This window comes from Hydra viridissima, unplaced genomic scaffold (assembly GCF_058129835.1).
Source record: "Hydra viridissima isolate aposymbiotic clone 2 unplaced genomic scaffold, HvirCarnegie_v1 scaffold_12, whole genome shotgun sequence".
Lineage (NCBI taxonomy): Eukaryota > Metazoa > Cnidaria > Hydrozoa > Anthoathecata > Hydridae > Hydra > Hydra viridissima.
Window position 1 is genome coordinate 1,138,378 of NW_028324311.1, and position 18,724 is coordinate 1,157,101.

The 18,724-nt window shown below is 27.7% G+C and overlaps 2 protein-coding genes and 1 long non-coding RNA gene across 3 annotated transcripts in view; 1 reads left to right on the forward strand and 2 right to left on the reverse strand.

The window, feature by feature from the left end:
* The first annotated feature begins 2,686 nt into the window (after positions 1–2,686).
* LOC145194158 (cytoplasmic dynein 1 light intermediate chain 2-like) lies at positions 2,687–9,006 on the forward strand. Its single transcript, XM_090068857.1, has 12 exons — positions 2,687–2,788; positions 4,366–4,439; positions 4,984–5,106; positions 5,243–5,473; positions 5,656–5,810; positions 6,023–6,110; positions 7,035–7,170; positions 7,263–7,374; positions 7,580–7,642; positions 7,786–7,845; positions 8,002–8,088; positions 8,187–9,006. The coding sequence occupies exons 1-12, from the start codon at positions 2,736–2,738 to the stop codon at positions 8,388–8,390; spliced, it is 1,386 nt and encodes a 461-aa protein (XP_089924983.1). The 5' UTR covers positions 2,687–2,735; the 3' UTR covers positions 8,391–9,006.
* A 2,622-nt stretch (positions 9,007–11,628) lies between these two features.
* Positions 11,629–12,482, reverse strand: LOC149880653 (uncharacterized). The gene is made up of 2 exons (XR_016445824.1): positions 12,321–12,482; positions 11,629–11,841 (listed from the first exon to the last, which is right to left on the reverse strand). It is a non-coding gene; the product is annotated as an uncharacterized LOC149880653 (long non-coding RNA).
* A 3,311-nt stretch (positions 12,483–15,793) lies between these two features.
* LOC145194156 (uncharacterized) overlaps positions 15,794–18,724 on the reverse strand; it is an 84,344-nt gene continuing 81,413 nt past the window's right edge. The window contains exons 30-32 of the mRNA XM_090069229.1: positions 17,195–17,300; positions 16,392–16,703; positions 15,794–16,252 (exon numbers count right to left, since the gene is read on the reverse strand). Coding sequence (XP_089925355.1) covers positions 16,077–16,252; positions 16,392–16,703; positions 17,195–17,300 — 594 coding nt within the window. The 3' untranslated portion in view covers positions 15,794–16,076. The remainder of the gene's footprint in view (positions 16,253–16,391; positions 16,704–17,194; positions 17,301–18,724) is intronic.

Here is an 18,724-nt window from a genome sequence, read left to right on the forward strand (position 1 = left end):
GATGAATGTAAGGAACGCTTAATTCAGGAAGTAGACCTTCAAATCATGGAAATTTTTATTTTTGAAAATTAGCATGATTTGTTTGAGCATTAGTTTTTGAATGTTGATTTTTGAGTTGTGACAAATTACCTCTGTTTTGGAAATTTTTGGTTTAAAAATTAGCATGATTTGTTTGAGCATTAGTTTTTGAATGTTGATTTTTGAGTTGTGACAAATTACCTCTGTTTTGGAAATTTTTGGTTTGAAAATTAGCATGATTTGTTTGAGCATTAGTTTTTGAATGTTGATTTTTGAGTTGTGAAAAATTACCTCTGTAGTTCTAATTTAGTGTGAAAAGTGTGTGAAAATAATTAGTACGAAATTTTTCATTAAACTTTTTAAAAGGTTATTTTAAAAAAGTCAAATGAAGTTGTGGCAAGTTTGGGCAACTGATTTTTTTTTTTCCGCTTTACATATATAGCTGTGGATAAAATAATAGCATTGGCTTGTAAAACAATGATTTGTGATAGTAATTTTATGTAAAATTAAATATAGGCAGATTGATAAAACGTGCTGCTGTTGCAGATCCTTTTGTAACTTGTAAAACACATTAAAGAAGATTTAAATTTAAGCGTTTCTTCGAGAACAATACGTAGGCGGTTAGAACAAAGTAAGTTAGTTGCCAGAAGCCCAAGAAAAGTTCCCCTTTTGAAAAGAAGGCATGTGGTAGCAAGATTACATTTTGCAAAAACGTATGCAGATTGGCCTGTTTCAAAATGGTGTAATGTTTTGTGGTCTGATGAAAGAAAAATTGTTTTATTTGGGTCAAGTGGACGCAGGATGTATGTAAGGAGGCCACCTAACTCTGCATACAAATCGCAATACACCATAAAAACTGTAAAACATTGCGGAGCAAAAATAAATATTTGGGGTTGTTTTTCTTATTATGGCGTAGGGACCAATCTATAAGATTGATGGTATTATGGACCAAGACATATACCTTCAAATATTAGAAAATACCATGCTGCCCTATGCAGAAGAAGATATGCCCCTAAGAAGGGTTTATATGTAGGACAACGATTCAAAGCATACCAGTCGCAGGGTAAAAAGTTGGTTCATCGAGAATAGGGTTGCAGTTATGGATTGGCCTGCACAGTTAACGGATCTCAATCCGATTGAAAACCTTTGGACGGATGTAAAAGAGGCAGTTTATAGTCAAAAAACAAAAAGTCAGCAGGAGTTATGGCAAGTTTGTCCAGAATGCTTGGAACAACATTCCTTTAGAACATTGTCAAAATTTGATTAACTCAATGCCAAATAGATGCAAAGCTGTGATAAAAAACCGGGGGCATGCGATTAAATATTAATTTTTTACTATTATTTAATTAAATTTATATCATTTTTTGTTAACAAAATAAATTATTTGCAATATAACATTAAATAAATTAATACTACTATTATTATGTCCAACCTGTTTTTTATACTTATATAATTATTATAAATAAAAGCAAAAATTTAAAATTTTCTACTAATTATTTTATCATCTCAAACCTATTTAATTAATAATCCAGTATTAGAATTTCATTTTCAGTAACAGTTTAAAGATAATAACATTAATTCGTAAATTTTAATCACACTACTATTATTTTGTCGATGGCTGTACCTACCAATGGGAAAATATTAAAATTACGATGGACTCTAGTGGAATCTCTAATTTTTTCAACTGAACTCATGAGTAAAGAAAGAAAAAAAATCAACATGGGGTACGTTTTTAAAAATCTTAGGAATGACATCTAGAATAAAAATGCAGTATCAAAAATAATCTTTATAGTTAACAAATATCTTAAATATATGCCTTCAAATTAAATTTAAATCCGGTTTTTTTTAATTTTGACATATTGTGCGACCGTCAAAGTCAGTTTTGGTTTACTATTAAAATTTCAAAACATTTTTTAAAATCAACTGCTGACCGTTACTTTTGCATGTACTTTCTTTTATTGGGAGAAAGTTTTTGATTTTTTTCTAAAAGTAAATATTACTTAAAATTTTAGATTTCCTTTTTTAAAGAAATAATAACTTATGCTTTAAATAATTTACATTTAAGTAAATTATTTATAAAAAAATTTAAAATATATTTTAAAATTAATAATTGCTTACTAAAATTAATAACTTATTTTCTCCCAACGTTTAAAATGGGAGAACAAAATAATTCTAACTAATAATAAGTAAAGCTTTTTATATACAAGAAAAATCACTTTTCTCTTCTTATTTCTCCAAATAAAAGCGGATTTACTTATTATCAATACTGTAAAACTCTGAATAGCAAATGTACTTCGAAGCATTTTCTACAAGACTTTTGTAAAAAACTAACAAAGGCATTAAAAGCCACCCCCCCCCCCTCTTTTTTTTTTTTTTTTAAATCACCACTACAAGATTTTTTTAAATATCTTGCTGCAAGTAACTCTAGTGATCTTTTTAAACTAAAATAAAGCGAATACTTAAGCGAAATGAAATTTTTTCAACTCTGGAATAGATAACTTGAATATGGAGACAACACTCATCATTTTAAGTGAGAATTTTTCACAATAAGCATTTTTAAAAAAGCTTGAAATAGCCTATATGCTTGATATGTATCTGAGTCGTTATTCATAGGTAATTACAATTTTCCTATTATTTGGGGTGTGTACTATCCCGCACTATATATCTGTATATTATTTATCTAAAAAAACCGGAGATGAACTATCGAATTAATCAAGATGGCGGATAATATAGATGGAGTCCCGATCCATCATGAAAAAGGGAATTTCTGGTATGCAATCCCTTTTTTTTTTTTCACCTTCAGCTGTTAATTTTAGTTTAATTTCTGTTTCATTTAACTTTAGCGTAATTTTTAAAAATATCATATCTAGGTAGTTTAAAAAATACCGCTAACTGAAGTTATTTGACCTATTGCTGTATAGCTAACCGTATATATAATTAATGCTATGTATATTAATTTCAGTTAGCTTTGGATATTTATCTATGAAATCAAAATTTTTTTGTTAGCTCTTAATTATGTGAGCTTGATATTCCATTCCTATTTGAAGTTGTGAGCAGTTTAAATAAGTTTCTTTAAGCAAAATATTCTAAAATAATTTTAGCAGGTTTATTTCATACTTTTTTCTTAAAAAGACATTGAATTTTATTTTTTGTGCCTTAATGAGACTTTTATGATGAATGAAAATTTTTATTATTCAAACACTAAAGTTCTTATTTTTGTTATAATTTAAAGAGAAGTTTAATGCTACTTTTTTGGTAGTTATGACTACATTGTTCGTAAACTTAATAATAAACAAATTCAATAAATGTAAACTATATTCATCCTTTTATATTTGGGTGACTGAATTGTAATGTAATTTTTTTTTCTTTCATTATGACATTTGGGGTGTAAAGATATATAAAATATCCAAATCAATTTCAGTAATTGCTAAAATAATTACTCAGTAAAATAAAATTACGATGTGTGATGGAGGATAACTAAAAAAAATGCTATTAAGTACTAAAAATATTTGTCCAATTTAACTTATGCCACCAAAGTAGTTAAAGAAGAAATTATTAACAATAAGTCATTATTGTTATTATTACTTTAAATATTGTTAAATTTATTACAGAGTGAAACCTCGTATATAAAACTTGCATATAAATTAAAAACTCATTTTAAACAACCATGATAAATTAGACTAAAATCTAGGTAATTGTACTGTTATAAATGGAAAAAATATTTGAAAATACAATGAAGGGTGAAAGAAGACTGATTGGAAAAGAAATCAAGCGTTATGCAATTAAGTTAATTGCTTACATGGTGTTTGTGATGTTAAAGGTGAAGGAGCTAAATGCATCTGCAGGGAGAACTTTGTTTCTGTAAATATTTCTCTGGAATGCATTCCTACTTGTCTTAAAGTATGTCCACTTAACTATGAGTGTGCATTTGACTCAAAAGAATTTGCAAATTTGCTACTGTTCATCAGGTAAATGCACCACTGCTGCAGATGTTCAACAATGAAGTTCAACTAAATTGTTTAAAACCTTGATTCCAGTCCATTCCAAAGGTATTATGGTGGTTGCTATCATTCTGATTGTAGTTTGTATAAAATGGAGAAGGCAAAGCAACCAGTATGCACCAAGGAAAATTAAAAATTTCAAAATGGAGAATCTAATTTATTTATATAATTATATAAATATCTAAATATCATATGTATGTATATGTGTGTGTGTGTGTTTGTGTGTGTGTGTATATATATATTATTGAATTTTTTTCTTAAAAGTGATGTTACAAGATGTTTTTTTCATTACTAGCTAACAGCTTTTTTTTTGTATACTTAAGATTTATAATTTGGATATTTTTAGGAAACAAATTCTAAATGAAGTTGCAGCTCAAGCTACTAGAAGACTTCCCTCAAACAAAAGGCTGTTAGTTGTCGGCAAGTTTATTTTTTTTGGGTTAGACTTACTAGTCATTGAATGAATCTTTAGAAAAAGTATAATATTATGAAAGTTATGAAAAATGAGCTTAAATTTGTATTTCATTTATTAGTCATTGTTTATTACATAAAAATACAAGATTTTAGATTTTACTTATAAGATTTTTCTGTTTCACTTTGATGTTAAAAGTGATTTTAAGTTTTCTCCTAAATACAACACTTTTGATGTAAAAGTAGCATTTTTCATAAATGATGTACAACAGAACACTTTCATGTAAACAATAGCATATTTTAATAAAAATAAATGATCATGGTTACTAAAAAATAGCTCTTTATCATATATTAGCATTTTTTAGAGACTAATCTTGAGGATTAACTTCTTTTTATTTTATTTTATATTACTTTTTTTTATTTTGTTTTAATTATATACCACTTGTGTATCTTATATTTTCTTTTTTTTTAAATATTATCAAAATTTAAGTTTAAATTAATTTCTATAGTTTTTGATTCAGTAGTTTTTGATTTAGTAATATGTCTGTTACAGGTGATAGCTATTCTGGTAAGACAACCTTAATTTCTAAACTGCGAACACCTGGTGATGACCATTTTAAAAAAGGAGCTGGATTAAAATATACATATTTAGATGTGCACGATGAAGAACATGATGGTACATTTACATAATTATTTATGATCAATCAAGTCTATGTATGAATAAGTTAAATAAAAGTTTTAATTCAATTATGATTTTCTTAAAATAGTTTTTTTTTTTTTTAAATGTAAATTTAATTTGAACATTTTTCTAGAACACACCCGTTTAAATGTTTGGATACAAGATGGTTCTTCCCATTATCATAATTTGTTAAAGTTTGTATTTACAAGTGAATCAGCAAAAGACTTAATGATAGCAATTTGTGTAGATATGTGTAAACCGTGGAGGATTATTGATAGTTTAGAGAAATGGAATCGCATATTACATGAACATTTACATTCTTTGCATTTACCTGCAAAAGAGCTCAACGCAATGGAAGCTAAACGTATTTTTATATTATACATTTCTTTTATAATATATGTTTATGTTTCTAAGCTTACTTATGTGCAAAGTTATTACAAAATAACTTATGTTAATTTATGTTAAAATGCTAGTTATAATGTTTATTACTAGTGCATATTCAAGTTTGATTACAAATTCACATTCTAGTATTTAATTAATTTTTAGTTTCACATGACTTTCAAGCTTACAAGGATGTTGAAGATGATGAAACAAAATCAAAAAAACTACAAAATTCAGATTCAGATGAAATCAACACACCACTTGGTGACAATGTTTTAACTAGTAATCTAGGCATTCCTATGATAGTGATCGTAACCAAGGTAATATATCTGATGTCTTTTTTTTCTTTTTCTTTTTTTTTTGTTTATTCAAATTTTGTTGACAAACTTTGATTGGATTTTTCACAAGCTACATTCTAACATTCACAAGATTATTTCTTAAGTTTTTAATTTCAAAAGATTTTTTTTTTTCACTTAAGAGTGATTTTTTTTTTCTCTTTTTCTCTTCTCTAAAGAAATTTTTTTCTCTTTAGAGTGATTACATGTCAACACTGGAAAAAGATTATAGAGATGAACATTTTGATTTCATACAAAAATATATTCGGCAGTTTTGTCTCAAATGTATCCTTTTCATTTAAATTTAATTCACTTAGAGTAATCTTATTTTTTTAAAAGAATTTTAACAAATGATCTGGTTGAAAAAAAAAAAAGCAGTTAACAAGAAACAAGAAGCTGCAAGAAGCTTCTAAAATAAGACTGCAAACAAAAACAAAAATCAGTTACATAAAAATTGAAAATAAGTTTACAATTTTCAATTTATATTTAAAAGGAGGGGGGGCGGGGGTCATAAGATGTGTCTCACATACTGAGCAGGTTCAGCAGTTTTCATTGTCATGTCAAAAACTTAGGATGGAGTTAACTCATTCAAAAAAAAAATTTCATTTTACGTTTTACGTGTTTTGAATTGTTTCTCGGAAAAGAAATTTAGAAAGTTATTTTATTATCAATTATTTTGTTATCAATTTCAGCTACTTTAAATTTTAAAAACATTTTCATTTTAAAAATGCAGGTGTCTTGCTTAATTTCCCTTCTAACTCCAAAAAAATAAACTTAAAAATGAAAAAATTTGATTTAAAATCTTTACAAATAAAACTTTGGCAGCTTAATTTTTTTTTACTTCATATAGAAAATGAAAAAAACTTATCAATGAAAGTTAGAAAATAAAAAAAAAAAAAAAAACAAAGTAAAAAAAACCGAAATATTCCCTTGTTCACTGCCTAACTTCAGTGCATCTTTGACTTCAATGTTTCAATGAATGCATTTTTATGAATCTAAACTTGTTAAGACTTTAAAAATGATAAGTGAATTGGTGCGAGACAATTTGTTTTATGTGCAAAATGGAAGGAGCCATGAAGGCAACTCTCCATTGATCAGTTTTTTTTTGTAGGTCATGTTTTTTTTTGTGATTTTACTCTGTGTTCTTTTTTTCTTTTTTTTGCTTTGCATGTTTGATCTACATTTTGTGTTCCTTAACTTTAAAACAAGGTGGTGCAGCATTACTTTACACATCATCAAAAGAAAGTTGTAATATTTCCATTTTGTATAAATATTTACTTCACAGGCTTTATGATTTTCCTCTGCGTACGCCTGCACAAATAGTTGATAAAGACGCTATATTTATGTGAGTAGATTGATTTTATCTTTTACTAAATAATTAAATTTTTATTGTGGATTATCATTTAAATTAGTTTGTACTGTTTCATCATATTACAGACCAATGGGTTGGGATAACAATAACAAAATATCAATCCTTAATGAACATATTAAGACATTCAATTCTAATGATCCACTTAAAGATCACATTAAGAAACCACCATCTAGAAAGGTATTTTTTTTTTGTAAGATTTTACTTAACAAAAATCTCTATTTACTACTCTTTGCAACTATTTTTAGATTATTGCTTTTGATTTTTAGTACACTAAATTCCAGAGGTCATTTATCTAAGTTGTTTAGATAAATGACCTCTGGAGAAAAAATAGCCTCAAGAAAAATTTGGAGCTCTCGAGCTTATTTCGTTTTTAATCATTTAGATAATGACTCAAGAAAAAGAAATAGTAGCCGAAGATGAGCAGTCTTTCCTAGAAGCTCAACTGGTAATTGTGTTTTCATTTTTAAATATCAATTTTTAAAAGAAAATTTGTTTTTTGTTTTTTTTTTCTTTCTTTCTTTCCAGAACCACTTTTTTTTGTAGCCGTTATTAAACCAAAGTTTTTACAGGTTGTTTAAATTGTTACAGGTTGCTTTAAATAACGCTGTTCCAGCAACAGCGGCAGTTCAACGACCCCAACAACCTGTGGTGAGTTGTTACGTTTTAAATGTTTTTTTTAAATGGGTTGATAAGTTCACACAACTAAGTATTTTTATTTACAAAAAAACCTTATCTCATGGTTTTCTGCTCTAAATTAACGATTGTTCACAATAAATCTCTATAAAATACTTATCATTTGCATAGGACCCTCGCAACCCTCGTATTCCACCTTCACTATCGCCCGGCCAACATAAAGGTCCTCGGCCTGGAATGCCAAACACTAAAATTAAGGTTTCTGATTTTTATTGCTTATTTTTATTCTTGTATATCTTTTCCATGTATTTTTTTTTTGTTTTTTTTCTTCTAAAATTCTGAATGATTTATTATAGATTGATCCAACGAAAGGAGCATCCGCACCGAACTCATCGGAAACAGTCCTCGCAAACTTTTTTAACAGTTTATTGAACAAAAACACAACAGGAAAAACACTTAAATCCGCAAATCCGGCGCTCGGAACTAGTAGAAGCGATGTTCAAGCAGAGCTGGAAAGAATGTCTAAACCAACGGTTGTTGAAAAAGAGAGTGACGCGTAGTTGCATTTTTAGTTCTGTTTTAATGAATAAATTGCTCTTTGGCCTATAGAATTGGGTAAACGGCTGTTCAAACTAAAAGCCAGAATGAAATAAGACTTGGTTTGTAGAATAATAAATTTGCATAGTTTCTTAAATTGGAAAGTTGTAAAAATACATCCATTTTTTACAGCTTCTTGGGGTCATCCGAATGGCCATTGTACTGGGAGTACAACTATTATGAAGTAGTATCTCAGAAAGATATTTTCTCTCGCGTTTATCGCGTATTGTCTTCAATTCAACTTAACATATTGTCGGTATAAAAGAAATTGCTGGTATTTTTTCTCTTAAAATGCTCTAAAAATGGCTCTGGTGTTCACTCTGCTGCATTTTCCAATCATAAATAAATATTTCATTTTTATAATGATAGCACCCAACTATTTTCTTTCTTTGAAAATGTCGAAAAAGATGAACTTTTGAGTTAAATTAACGCGTCAGGAAATATAAAAATTATTTTCATTGCATTATGTAATTTTATTAGGTATTTTATGATAATTTATATAATTAGGAGTTTTGTTTATTTGGTTTGTTCCCGAGAAGATGTGCCGTATTTATTTTTCATTGAAAAATTTCTTTTTGATCAGTTTTTTTTACGTTCCATCCATGAAGATTTCTCTTATTTCTGCATGAAAAGTACAAAAAATCATTTAAATGCAGAGTGGCTTTTGATAATATTAAAATTCTATTTTCCAATCGTAGAAGATGAGGCTCGCTAATATTTTTGAGAATTCTAAACATGATTTCGTGGTTCCTCTCTTTTTATCTGTTTAAACCATCTTTTACTTAAGTGTGTTCTGCTGCTACCAATCAGGAAAAGCGCCAAATCGGAGGACGTCACGTGTCACTTGTATTTTAAAGTTATCTTAAAATATTTTTATTGCTGTTATCTTTCAAAAAGTTAAAGTTTTTTCTAACTAATTGTTTCGTTTAGAAGTCTATTGTTAAGGTGGCTCACCCCCATTAAGTCTAACTTTTTATTTATAAAATTTCTAAACTTGTTTTTAATTTTTTATATAAAGAAATTACATTAAAACTTTAACTTTTCAAAATAAAAATTAAATTTGCATTTTTTGATGCTGAGTCAGCATAATTTGTCTAAAATCTTACCTTATCTAAAACAAGGATATCTTGAGTAAAATTTGCACTTATTACACCATATTTTGCCAAATTGTAGCTAAATAGTTGCTTTAGGGCTGGAACTAAAATTTTTTTCAAATGTTAAAAAAAACTAAAATGGCAGCAATAAATGTGCCGAAATCGATTAATTGCCTGTGTCAGTCTGACAAACTACATTGAAACTAACTCATTTATACTTAAAATGTTACAATTCTAGTTCCAGCCCTCATAAATAAGTTAATACACATACTGTGAAAATTTGAAGAAAAAAGCTTTAACCAAACTGAAGATATTAACGTTTTCGTAAGAAAAACATATTAAAATAAGAAAGTCTTAAAAAACACATTTTAAAAAAAAAAACAACAAAAACAAAAAGTTTTTTTTATAAAAAGTTACTAAAAACTGCCATTAGAATAAGAGTTCACATCATCCTTCTCTTTCTCAATGTCTAAATAACCTTCATTTATTGATCTTATATGTTTTCTTCGTTTTTTATTAATATCAGTCAATTTTCTTGACATACTTGATTATCACTTTTTATCTTTTTTATAAGCTCCTTTTTTCGAAATTAACACCTCCAGAAAACCCAAGCATTTTAAAAATGCAACTTAAAGAAGAAAGTCCATCATTGTAATTTAAAATAGATGAATAAACAGATATTCCAAGAATTTTCCTTGCAGTAAAAGTAGTTTTAGGGCGTCACTTCCAAATGAAACCACTAAATGACTCTGCAGTTTTGTGTCATCCCATGTAAACACTTTCTTAGCATTTCAGGGTTTGACAATTCTTGAAAAATAGGTTTAATTTCCTCCATAATTGTCACAGGTAAATTAATTTTTTATCCATTGCTTGTTTTACCCATAGCGTTATCTGATTGCCATTTGCACCAACTGTTTTTCACTTTTAAACAAAATTGATGACGAGTGACTTCATATGGAAAGTTTGTACAATGGTAAAGTACAGCTATTACAGAATTTCCTATACTCAGTAGGTTATTTTTATTTTGTCTTATAGCCATTTCAACAAAGTTCTGAATTGTGTCACTAGCTTTGAACTAGAAGCACTTCGATTTATAGATGGTGATGAATAAAATGTACTTTCAAAGTCACAGTTTGGACATTGTATTATAATTCCAATAGAAAATCCTATACCTATAGATTCATTATGAAAAATAGTTAGCTTGCTATTACACTCACTGCATGTAGAATACTGTTCAAATACATTTTTAATAATTCTAAAGTTACAAATAAAGAAAAAACTGTCAACTTTGGAATCACAATTTGTTGCAGCACTTAAGTCATGTTATTTATTAAGCTTTGATACACTTGTTGTTTCTAATTTCCTGCTACGACCATTTACTTCCTCTGCTCTCCATGTATACCTATTTCCTTGATATTTTCACTTTAAATTTCTAATATTACTTCTTTTGTTCGCCATATCCAGATAGATAGTTTTCAGTTCAGTTACATTGTATTAATGCTACAGAGCATATTTTTAAGAAATATTATATTTTACAGAACAGTAGAAAAGCATAATAGATCTAACATTGAAAAATACTTCAAAACTTTAAGTTGAAACCTTCCAGAAGTAATGAATAAATTTGTTGTTTATACCGTTGCTATGACGTTGCTAAGGAGTAGGAAACTGTATTAACCACAAAAATGGTATTTTTTGTTACTTTTTAAGCATATAATAGTAAAAATATATTATGAATTTTGTACTTCGATGCTTAAAATAACATAATTCAAAAAAAAAAAAAAAAGTTTTTTTTTGATTTTTAATGGGGGTGAGCCACCTTAATGTGTTACTCTTTAATAGCCTCAAATGGCGTGGCAATTGTAGCAATTACAAGCCCTAAGTACTCTGTCCGACATATTTCGGCAAAACAGATTTTTCCTTTTTTTTGCAGCTTTTTCGTTTCCGTGGTATATTTAAGCTTATGTATAATATCTATAAAAACAAATTAGCTTTACCTTGTCTTTGAATAATTTTTCAGAGAATTCGTTTTAAAGTTTGTTATTGCAAATTTATACAGTAGTAATAAGACTAAGGTTGATAATTAAACAAAATGAAAAACTACATTAGGTTAGAATTTTTTTTTTTTTTCATTTGACTTTCAACTTAAAATTTATTTTCGAAGTTTAGAAAGCAATCTTTTAACTTCGTTGATGTTTTCTTTTTGTCGGTCTCCGTCGTGGGTTTTCCGGTCTCTATTTTCATCTATTTTGTTATTGAAACCACTCTTTAATGGCGCATTATTTTGCTGTTTGCTTATAAATGACAAATCATTTGGAGTCACCTACATAAATAAATCAAGGAAATAATTTAAGGACCAAAAAAAAATTTGTTTCGCTGTTCATTACTTTTTTAAATAGCGGGAACCAACCAGTTCAAATCAGTTTATTTGTGAAATTCACTCTTAATCATTTATACAAATCTTATCATAAGTACAACCATTTATACAAATCTTATCATAAGTACAACCATTTATACAAATCTTATCATAAGTACAACCATTTATACAAATCTTATCATAAGTACAACCATTTATACAAATCTTATCATAAGTACAACCATTTATACAAATCTTATCATAAGTACAACCATTTAGACGTTCAGCACCTTTTCAAAGATATAATCAAAATTCGAAAACCTTTTCCAACTCACTGCATGGGAAGATGAAGAAAGGGGAATTGCCAATAATTGGCGATTTTAAGGTGTAAAATGATTATAATAATTAAAATGGTCATAATAATTTAAAAACTACAAAGCTATTACCGTTTTCTTTGTTGAGAAGATTGGCCAAAGAGCACTGGCTATCCCTTGAGAATTACAGACCAATGAAAAAATTATAAGCAGAGTAAGTGTTTTCATTTTTAAGTTTTATTAAAACTTAAATCTTCACCTAAAATCGGAAAGACCGGCAATAAACAGAGATAAACTAAATAAAATGTAAATGATGTTTACAGTTATGAAAATATCTATTAGTTAACTAATGTAATAAAAATAGATAACTAATGTTAATAAAATATACTGATGTTTTTTATATTTGATATTAATAACAACTTTTTTCAACACGCAGAGTTTTTCGCTTCCAAATAAAAAATCTCAGAAGCATATTTATAATCAACTCACCTGTTTTTTTTATCTAAAGCTGTTTCAATAAATACAAGGACAAGTTAAAATGCAGAATACGCAACATTAAAATGCAGAACAAATTTATATTAAACTCTTGAAAATTTTTAAAAAGCAATATTTTATAAACTAGTTTAAATTTTCAATTTGAAAGATGAACAATAACAACGACGATGACACCAACAACGACAAAAGCTATGACAGCCAAAAAAAAAAAAAGATAAAATTCAAAAGTAAATAGATGCACAAGCCTACAGTAACAACTTGCATACACCCATAATATACATAGCGGAAAGGAAAATAAAGGTTCTAGAGAGGTAGGAGGTTTATTTTTTTATTGAAAACCACGAGGTCCTCTTTTTAGTGATCCAAAAATGATTACCAAAAGGAGGAAATTTAAATATGAGGGGGTGCAGAAAAACCATTTTAAACTAAAAACCAAACTATTTAAGATGCAATATATATATATATATATATATATATATATATATATATATATATATATATATCGAGCACTTTTCAACGAACAAGAGCATTGTATTATTTCAATACAACACTACATCAAACGATATATATATATATATATATATATATATATATATATATATATATATATATATATATATATATATATATATATATATATATATATATATATATATATATATATATATATATATATATATATATATATATATATATATATATATGTAAATACACACACAAACAAAGATGTGCTTGCTGTCAGACGCAAAAATTTGTATTAATTATTACAAATTTTGCTAATTTAAATAAAAATTGTAACAGAAAAAAATTTAACTATGACAGAATTACGAACAAAAGCGTTATTTGAAAATTTGAGAAAAAAAGAGGCAAAAAAAAAAACTAGTTGAATAGAATTTGATTGGCTGTTGGAAATATGAATAAAAATATTGCTGTAAAGAAAGCAGAAAAGATCTGGGCAAAACTCAAGAACGTTGTCAATGAACAAATTCAATGAACGTTGACTAAACAATGTTGCTTCAATGGATATTCTTTGTCAACAATATTGAAGTTAAGAAGAGAAAGACGGCAAAGAAAATACCCTTTTTAAAAAATTCCTTTTCGTTTAAAAAAATTTTATTTCTCTTTCGAATGAAGATAAATAGTTGGTTAAAAATAAAAAGATTTTCAAGGCGTTTGACGTCGGAAGAAAAAAAATTATTTTAGGTGAAATAAAAGAAATAATAAAGATAAAATAAAAATTAATTGAATTTAATTGCTTTTTTTGGAAATTTTGTAACTTGCTAAATTTAGAAGTTAAATTTTTTCGTCCTTCAAAAATTAAGTTACAAAATTTTACTCATTTTTGAGTTTTATAAGTTTTATGGTATTTAAAGGCCATACCAAAAAATCTTAAGTTGTATCTCTGTGTTTTCATTCAAAGGGATTTTAACATAGGTATTTAAAAAATGTTCAGTGTGACCCATTAATACCCGTTCATACGACACGACCACTACCCAAAAGTGCGTTCTAATCACTCTTAAGGGGATTTTAACAAAATATTCTCTTGTTAAATTTTATTATCAAGTTTTGTTTTTAACACAAGCAAATTGCTTTTTACACCATCAATTAAGGAATTAACCCGTGTCATCTTGATTTTTAAATACTAATAAGATATAATACAAAAAAAATATAACTTTTCGATGATTTTATTAAAATTTTTGTTGTTGCTAAAGTAAGATTACACGAGCACTTAACATCAAGAAAGAAACTTAAGAAATATTTCGACGACTTTTATAATCTCAAGAGTTATAACAAGAAAATTTAATGTGAATGAAAAAGCGTTTTCAGGGGGGCTGCTACAAACTACTTTTGACATGCTTAAACATTAATTTCAGTAATAATGTATTATTTTATCTTAAACAAATGAAAAAGTATAGCTGCATTGAGATGAATATTTTACATAAAAAAGAAAATGTTAAATTTTTTTAAAAATATATCCTTAATTTTTTTTTCGTCATTTGCTATTTTTTGCATTTGCTTTTTTTTCGTCATTTGATAAGAGTTATAAGTTTAGGTATATTTTCAACATTATAATATATTCTAGTTTTATTATATTATGTCTTGTACATTATTTTTTTTGTGTATTATCTTATATTTACCTATACATATTTTATTATTTTGATAAAATCTGTAAATCATTTAAAGTCCCATGTAAAGCCCCCTCATTTTGTGGGCTTCACTCTACATGTTAATACATCCTCAACACCAAAATATTTTTTGAAGGAATTTAATATCTGTTAGTGAGTTTTATTTTCGTTTATGAACGTAGAAAAATTTTTATAAAAAGTATTGTAGATGACTTTTTTTCAGGGGAAGGGGACAAATTTACCCCAATCTCCTAAAAGTTGATTTTCTCATCAGGATGTACACCAAATAATTCATTCTCTTCTTATTTGAATCTGTTTATTAGTCCTTAATAACATGTAATTGTAATTTTTGAAGTAATTAACTTTTCAACCTAAATGTACTACATTTGAATAGTAAGTATGGTGCGCCAAATCTGTAACTAAATATTTTAATAAGGTGTAATTTTTGAACCGGTTTAGATATCAAGCTAGAATTTACTTGCCTCAAAAATACATAAACAACTATTTTGGATATCAAGAAAATCTGAAACCAAGGTCTAATAAAAACATTTGTTTGTGTGGATGATTCTATGCAAAACACCCCTTAAATATAATCATTTATTTTTGTCTAATGTAAATTTTTTTATGTCGAAATTTTGGTTTACTTAATAGGTTTGTAAATATAAAAACAATAAATGACTGGAGTAAAATTAAGTAATTTGAATAAGCTCAGTTCCTCCTTCCGTTCCAAAATTATTTGAGATGTTGATTATTATGTTGATTATACATGACAATTATTTGATTCTCCACGGATTATTCAGCTCAAGCAACAACACCGAACGTAGTGAGCGTAGTTCACCCGAGCTTAGTGAGCGCAGTAGAAATGACACTTGGTAAATTTTTTTGTATTAAAACTAACACTTTTAAGCATAAAAAAAAAAAAAAAAAAATGGAATTCATAACATTCGTATGTACATAGAAATTTAAGAAAGTCACGAAAATTAATTTTTGGTTAAAATAAAAATGCAACTCAGTCCCAAACATTCGTTAAAAAGGTATAGTCGATTTGTGACCGTTGAAGTTTTGTGCAGCTCATTGATACCTAACGTCGAAGAATTGTGCACTTCGGCACTCGGATAGAACCGTGCCTATATCCTTCTAATTCTCGCAGAAACTGCTGCACACAGATGCATGCTGAATGTGAATTCGAGAATTAAATAAAACAATATCTTCTCGAGATTCTACTAAAAGTTGACTTATATTTTCAAAGAATCAGCATAGAAAAAATTCAAGTGTACATGCTCATTTGAGTATTGCGATAAAAACACAACGAAGCATCTTCATACAATCTCAAAGCGCAGTCATCTTTATTTATTTTTGAAATGCGTAAAGGAGTTGCGTTTAACAATTCGTTTAGCTCTGGTACTTCAACTACTTCTGGTATATTGTACCCATCAGCATCACCTGGCAACCGAAAATTATAAATGAAAACAAAATCAAAAAGAGAAAAAAACAACAACTTTATTTTAACTAAAACTGATTGGTGGATTGCTGATGTTTTGGTTCAAAAATTGGGCCTGATATTGCTATAAAATGTTTTTACCACGTCTGTCAGCCATGCTGTCGAAAAAAACCCAGCTGGATTCGTTCCCTTCACCGCACTTCACAAACGAAATGTAGTGACTTGTTTTAATACACACAACGGCAAACAGCTCCATGGTTGTAAGCTTTAAGGGAACTGTCGATGAACTGTTCACCGTAACAGGTTTATGATTCAATCGCTTACGATGACTATGAACAGCATCCCAACATTTCTCGCATAAAAAGGTGTAGACTTTGTCCAACCCAAACTCACACACGCATTCTGGACAATAGCAACAAGATTTTCTACCACAAATAATGCATAAATGCTCAGCTATAAAAATTCAAAAGCAAAACTTTAAACAGGAATTTTAAATGAGAGCAGCATTTTAAAAAAAAATCAAAGCAGAAATAATCCAGTCTTTTCATGTACAGCGTAACATTAAAGCTCAGCAGAAGACCTCATTGCAAAAGTCATGTAAGTTTATATACTTAAAAATAAGAAGTGGGATTAAAACAGGTTAATAAAACAGAACTAACAAATTGTAGGAACAGAATTAACAACACAGTTCGAAATCAAATAAACGGACTTTACACTCACCATCTTGAAGAAAAGGTTAATATTAAAACAGGTTAATAAAACAGAACTAACAAATTGTAGGAACAGAATTAACAACACAGTTCGAAATCAAATAAACGGACTTTACACTCACCATCTTGAAGAAAAGGTTAATATTAAAACAGGTTAATAAAACAGAACTAACAAATTGTAGGAACAGAATTAATAACACAGTTCGAAATCAAATAAACGGACTTTACACTCACCATCTTGAAGAAAAGGACTTATGTCAATTGTTGAGTAGATTTGAATACGGTTAAAAATCTTATCTGCTCCAGAGCGCGGTACCTGAACTATCATCACAGACGGAATCTAACATAAGAAAAATTTTTTTTTTTAACCATCGACTTAACTAAAGTCCCGATCAGCCACAGCCACACTATGAAATTTGTGTTTTTAAAGGTTATAAACGTAAATTATTTTATTTTTCAAAGGTTTTAAACGTTTAAAAAGGTTTTAAATCTTTTAAACGCATTCAATTGTTTTAAACGTAAAATACATTTTGCGTTTTCAAAGGGTATGCAATCAAATATAAGATTTGTTGTTTAGATTTAAAATCTCTGTTGTTTAGATTGAAAATTCCATCAGCTTGTCCAGAAAAATGTCATGAAATATTTGTTTTTTTTTTTGCAGGAAAAAAAACAAAAAAAAAAAAACAATGAAAGATTTGACCAAATTTGTTGATAATATGATTTAGAATTGCGTAATTTTTTCCACAATGTTTAAAAATGAAAAAACAATTTTAAAAAAACCAAAAACACAGCTTTTTCAAATTTCAACGCAATTTACTAATTTATAAATTTTAAAAAGGCAATTTTATATCAACAAAGCGTAAATCCATCCCTAAACCAATCCCAGAGTTAACCCTGGTATCAGGAGGTAATGAATACAAATTTTTTTTTTTTTTGAAGAAATCCGAGACTTTCTTACTTATATAAAATTTCAACAATATGGAAAAAATATTTATCTCTAAACGAAAGATGGCGCCTTATTACAACCCAAGCATAACACAACATAGTAGTTACCTAAAAAGTACTAAACCAGTTTAAGAATTATTTAGAGAAAAAAGTAAAAGAAAAAGAAAAAAAAAAAAAAACTATTAAATTTGTTCCGTTTTTTTTTTTTTTTTTTTTTTTTGTCATCTCCTTAAATACGGTTATTAAATAAGAAATACACGTAAAAATATAAAACTAATAATTTTTTTTTTTAAGATTTGATTCAGATTTGAATTACCTGAAGTCAAACGACAATGAACTTTAAAATTAAAATACCATTTTCCAACAGCAAACATCATTTTTGAAAAATAAAGTGTTCAAAAGAAAGTGAAGATGAACTGCAAGCTACACGTCAAAACAATATTTATTCGATTCTTGAAAAAGAGTTCTCAAGCAGAGAATGTACAGGGAAGAAAGTACTTTCAGAAACTCTTTAACGGCTTGATCACAATCACAATTGCAATGGTCACAATCCCAAAATGGTCACCTGATTTAGCCGAAGAAGAACATGAAGTCAATTAACACTTTGTGAATTCTGAGAAACCACCTTGAAAAAATGATCAGTACTAATATTGTACAAATAATATACATCAGTTTTATATTCATTTATATCTTTTTTATATCTCTTTTACCTTTTCTTTTATTTCTCCTTCATGTTTCCTTCATATCTCGTTTTTATCTCTTTGAGCAATAAAAGTGATATAAAAAAGATATAGAGGAGAGCAATACTCCATAAAAATA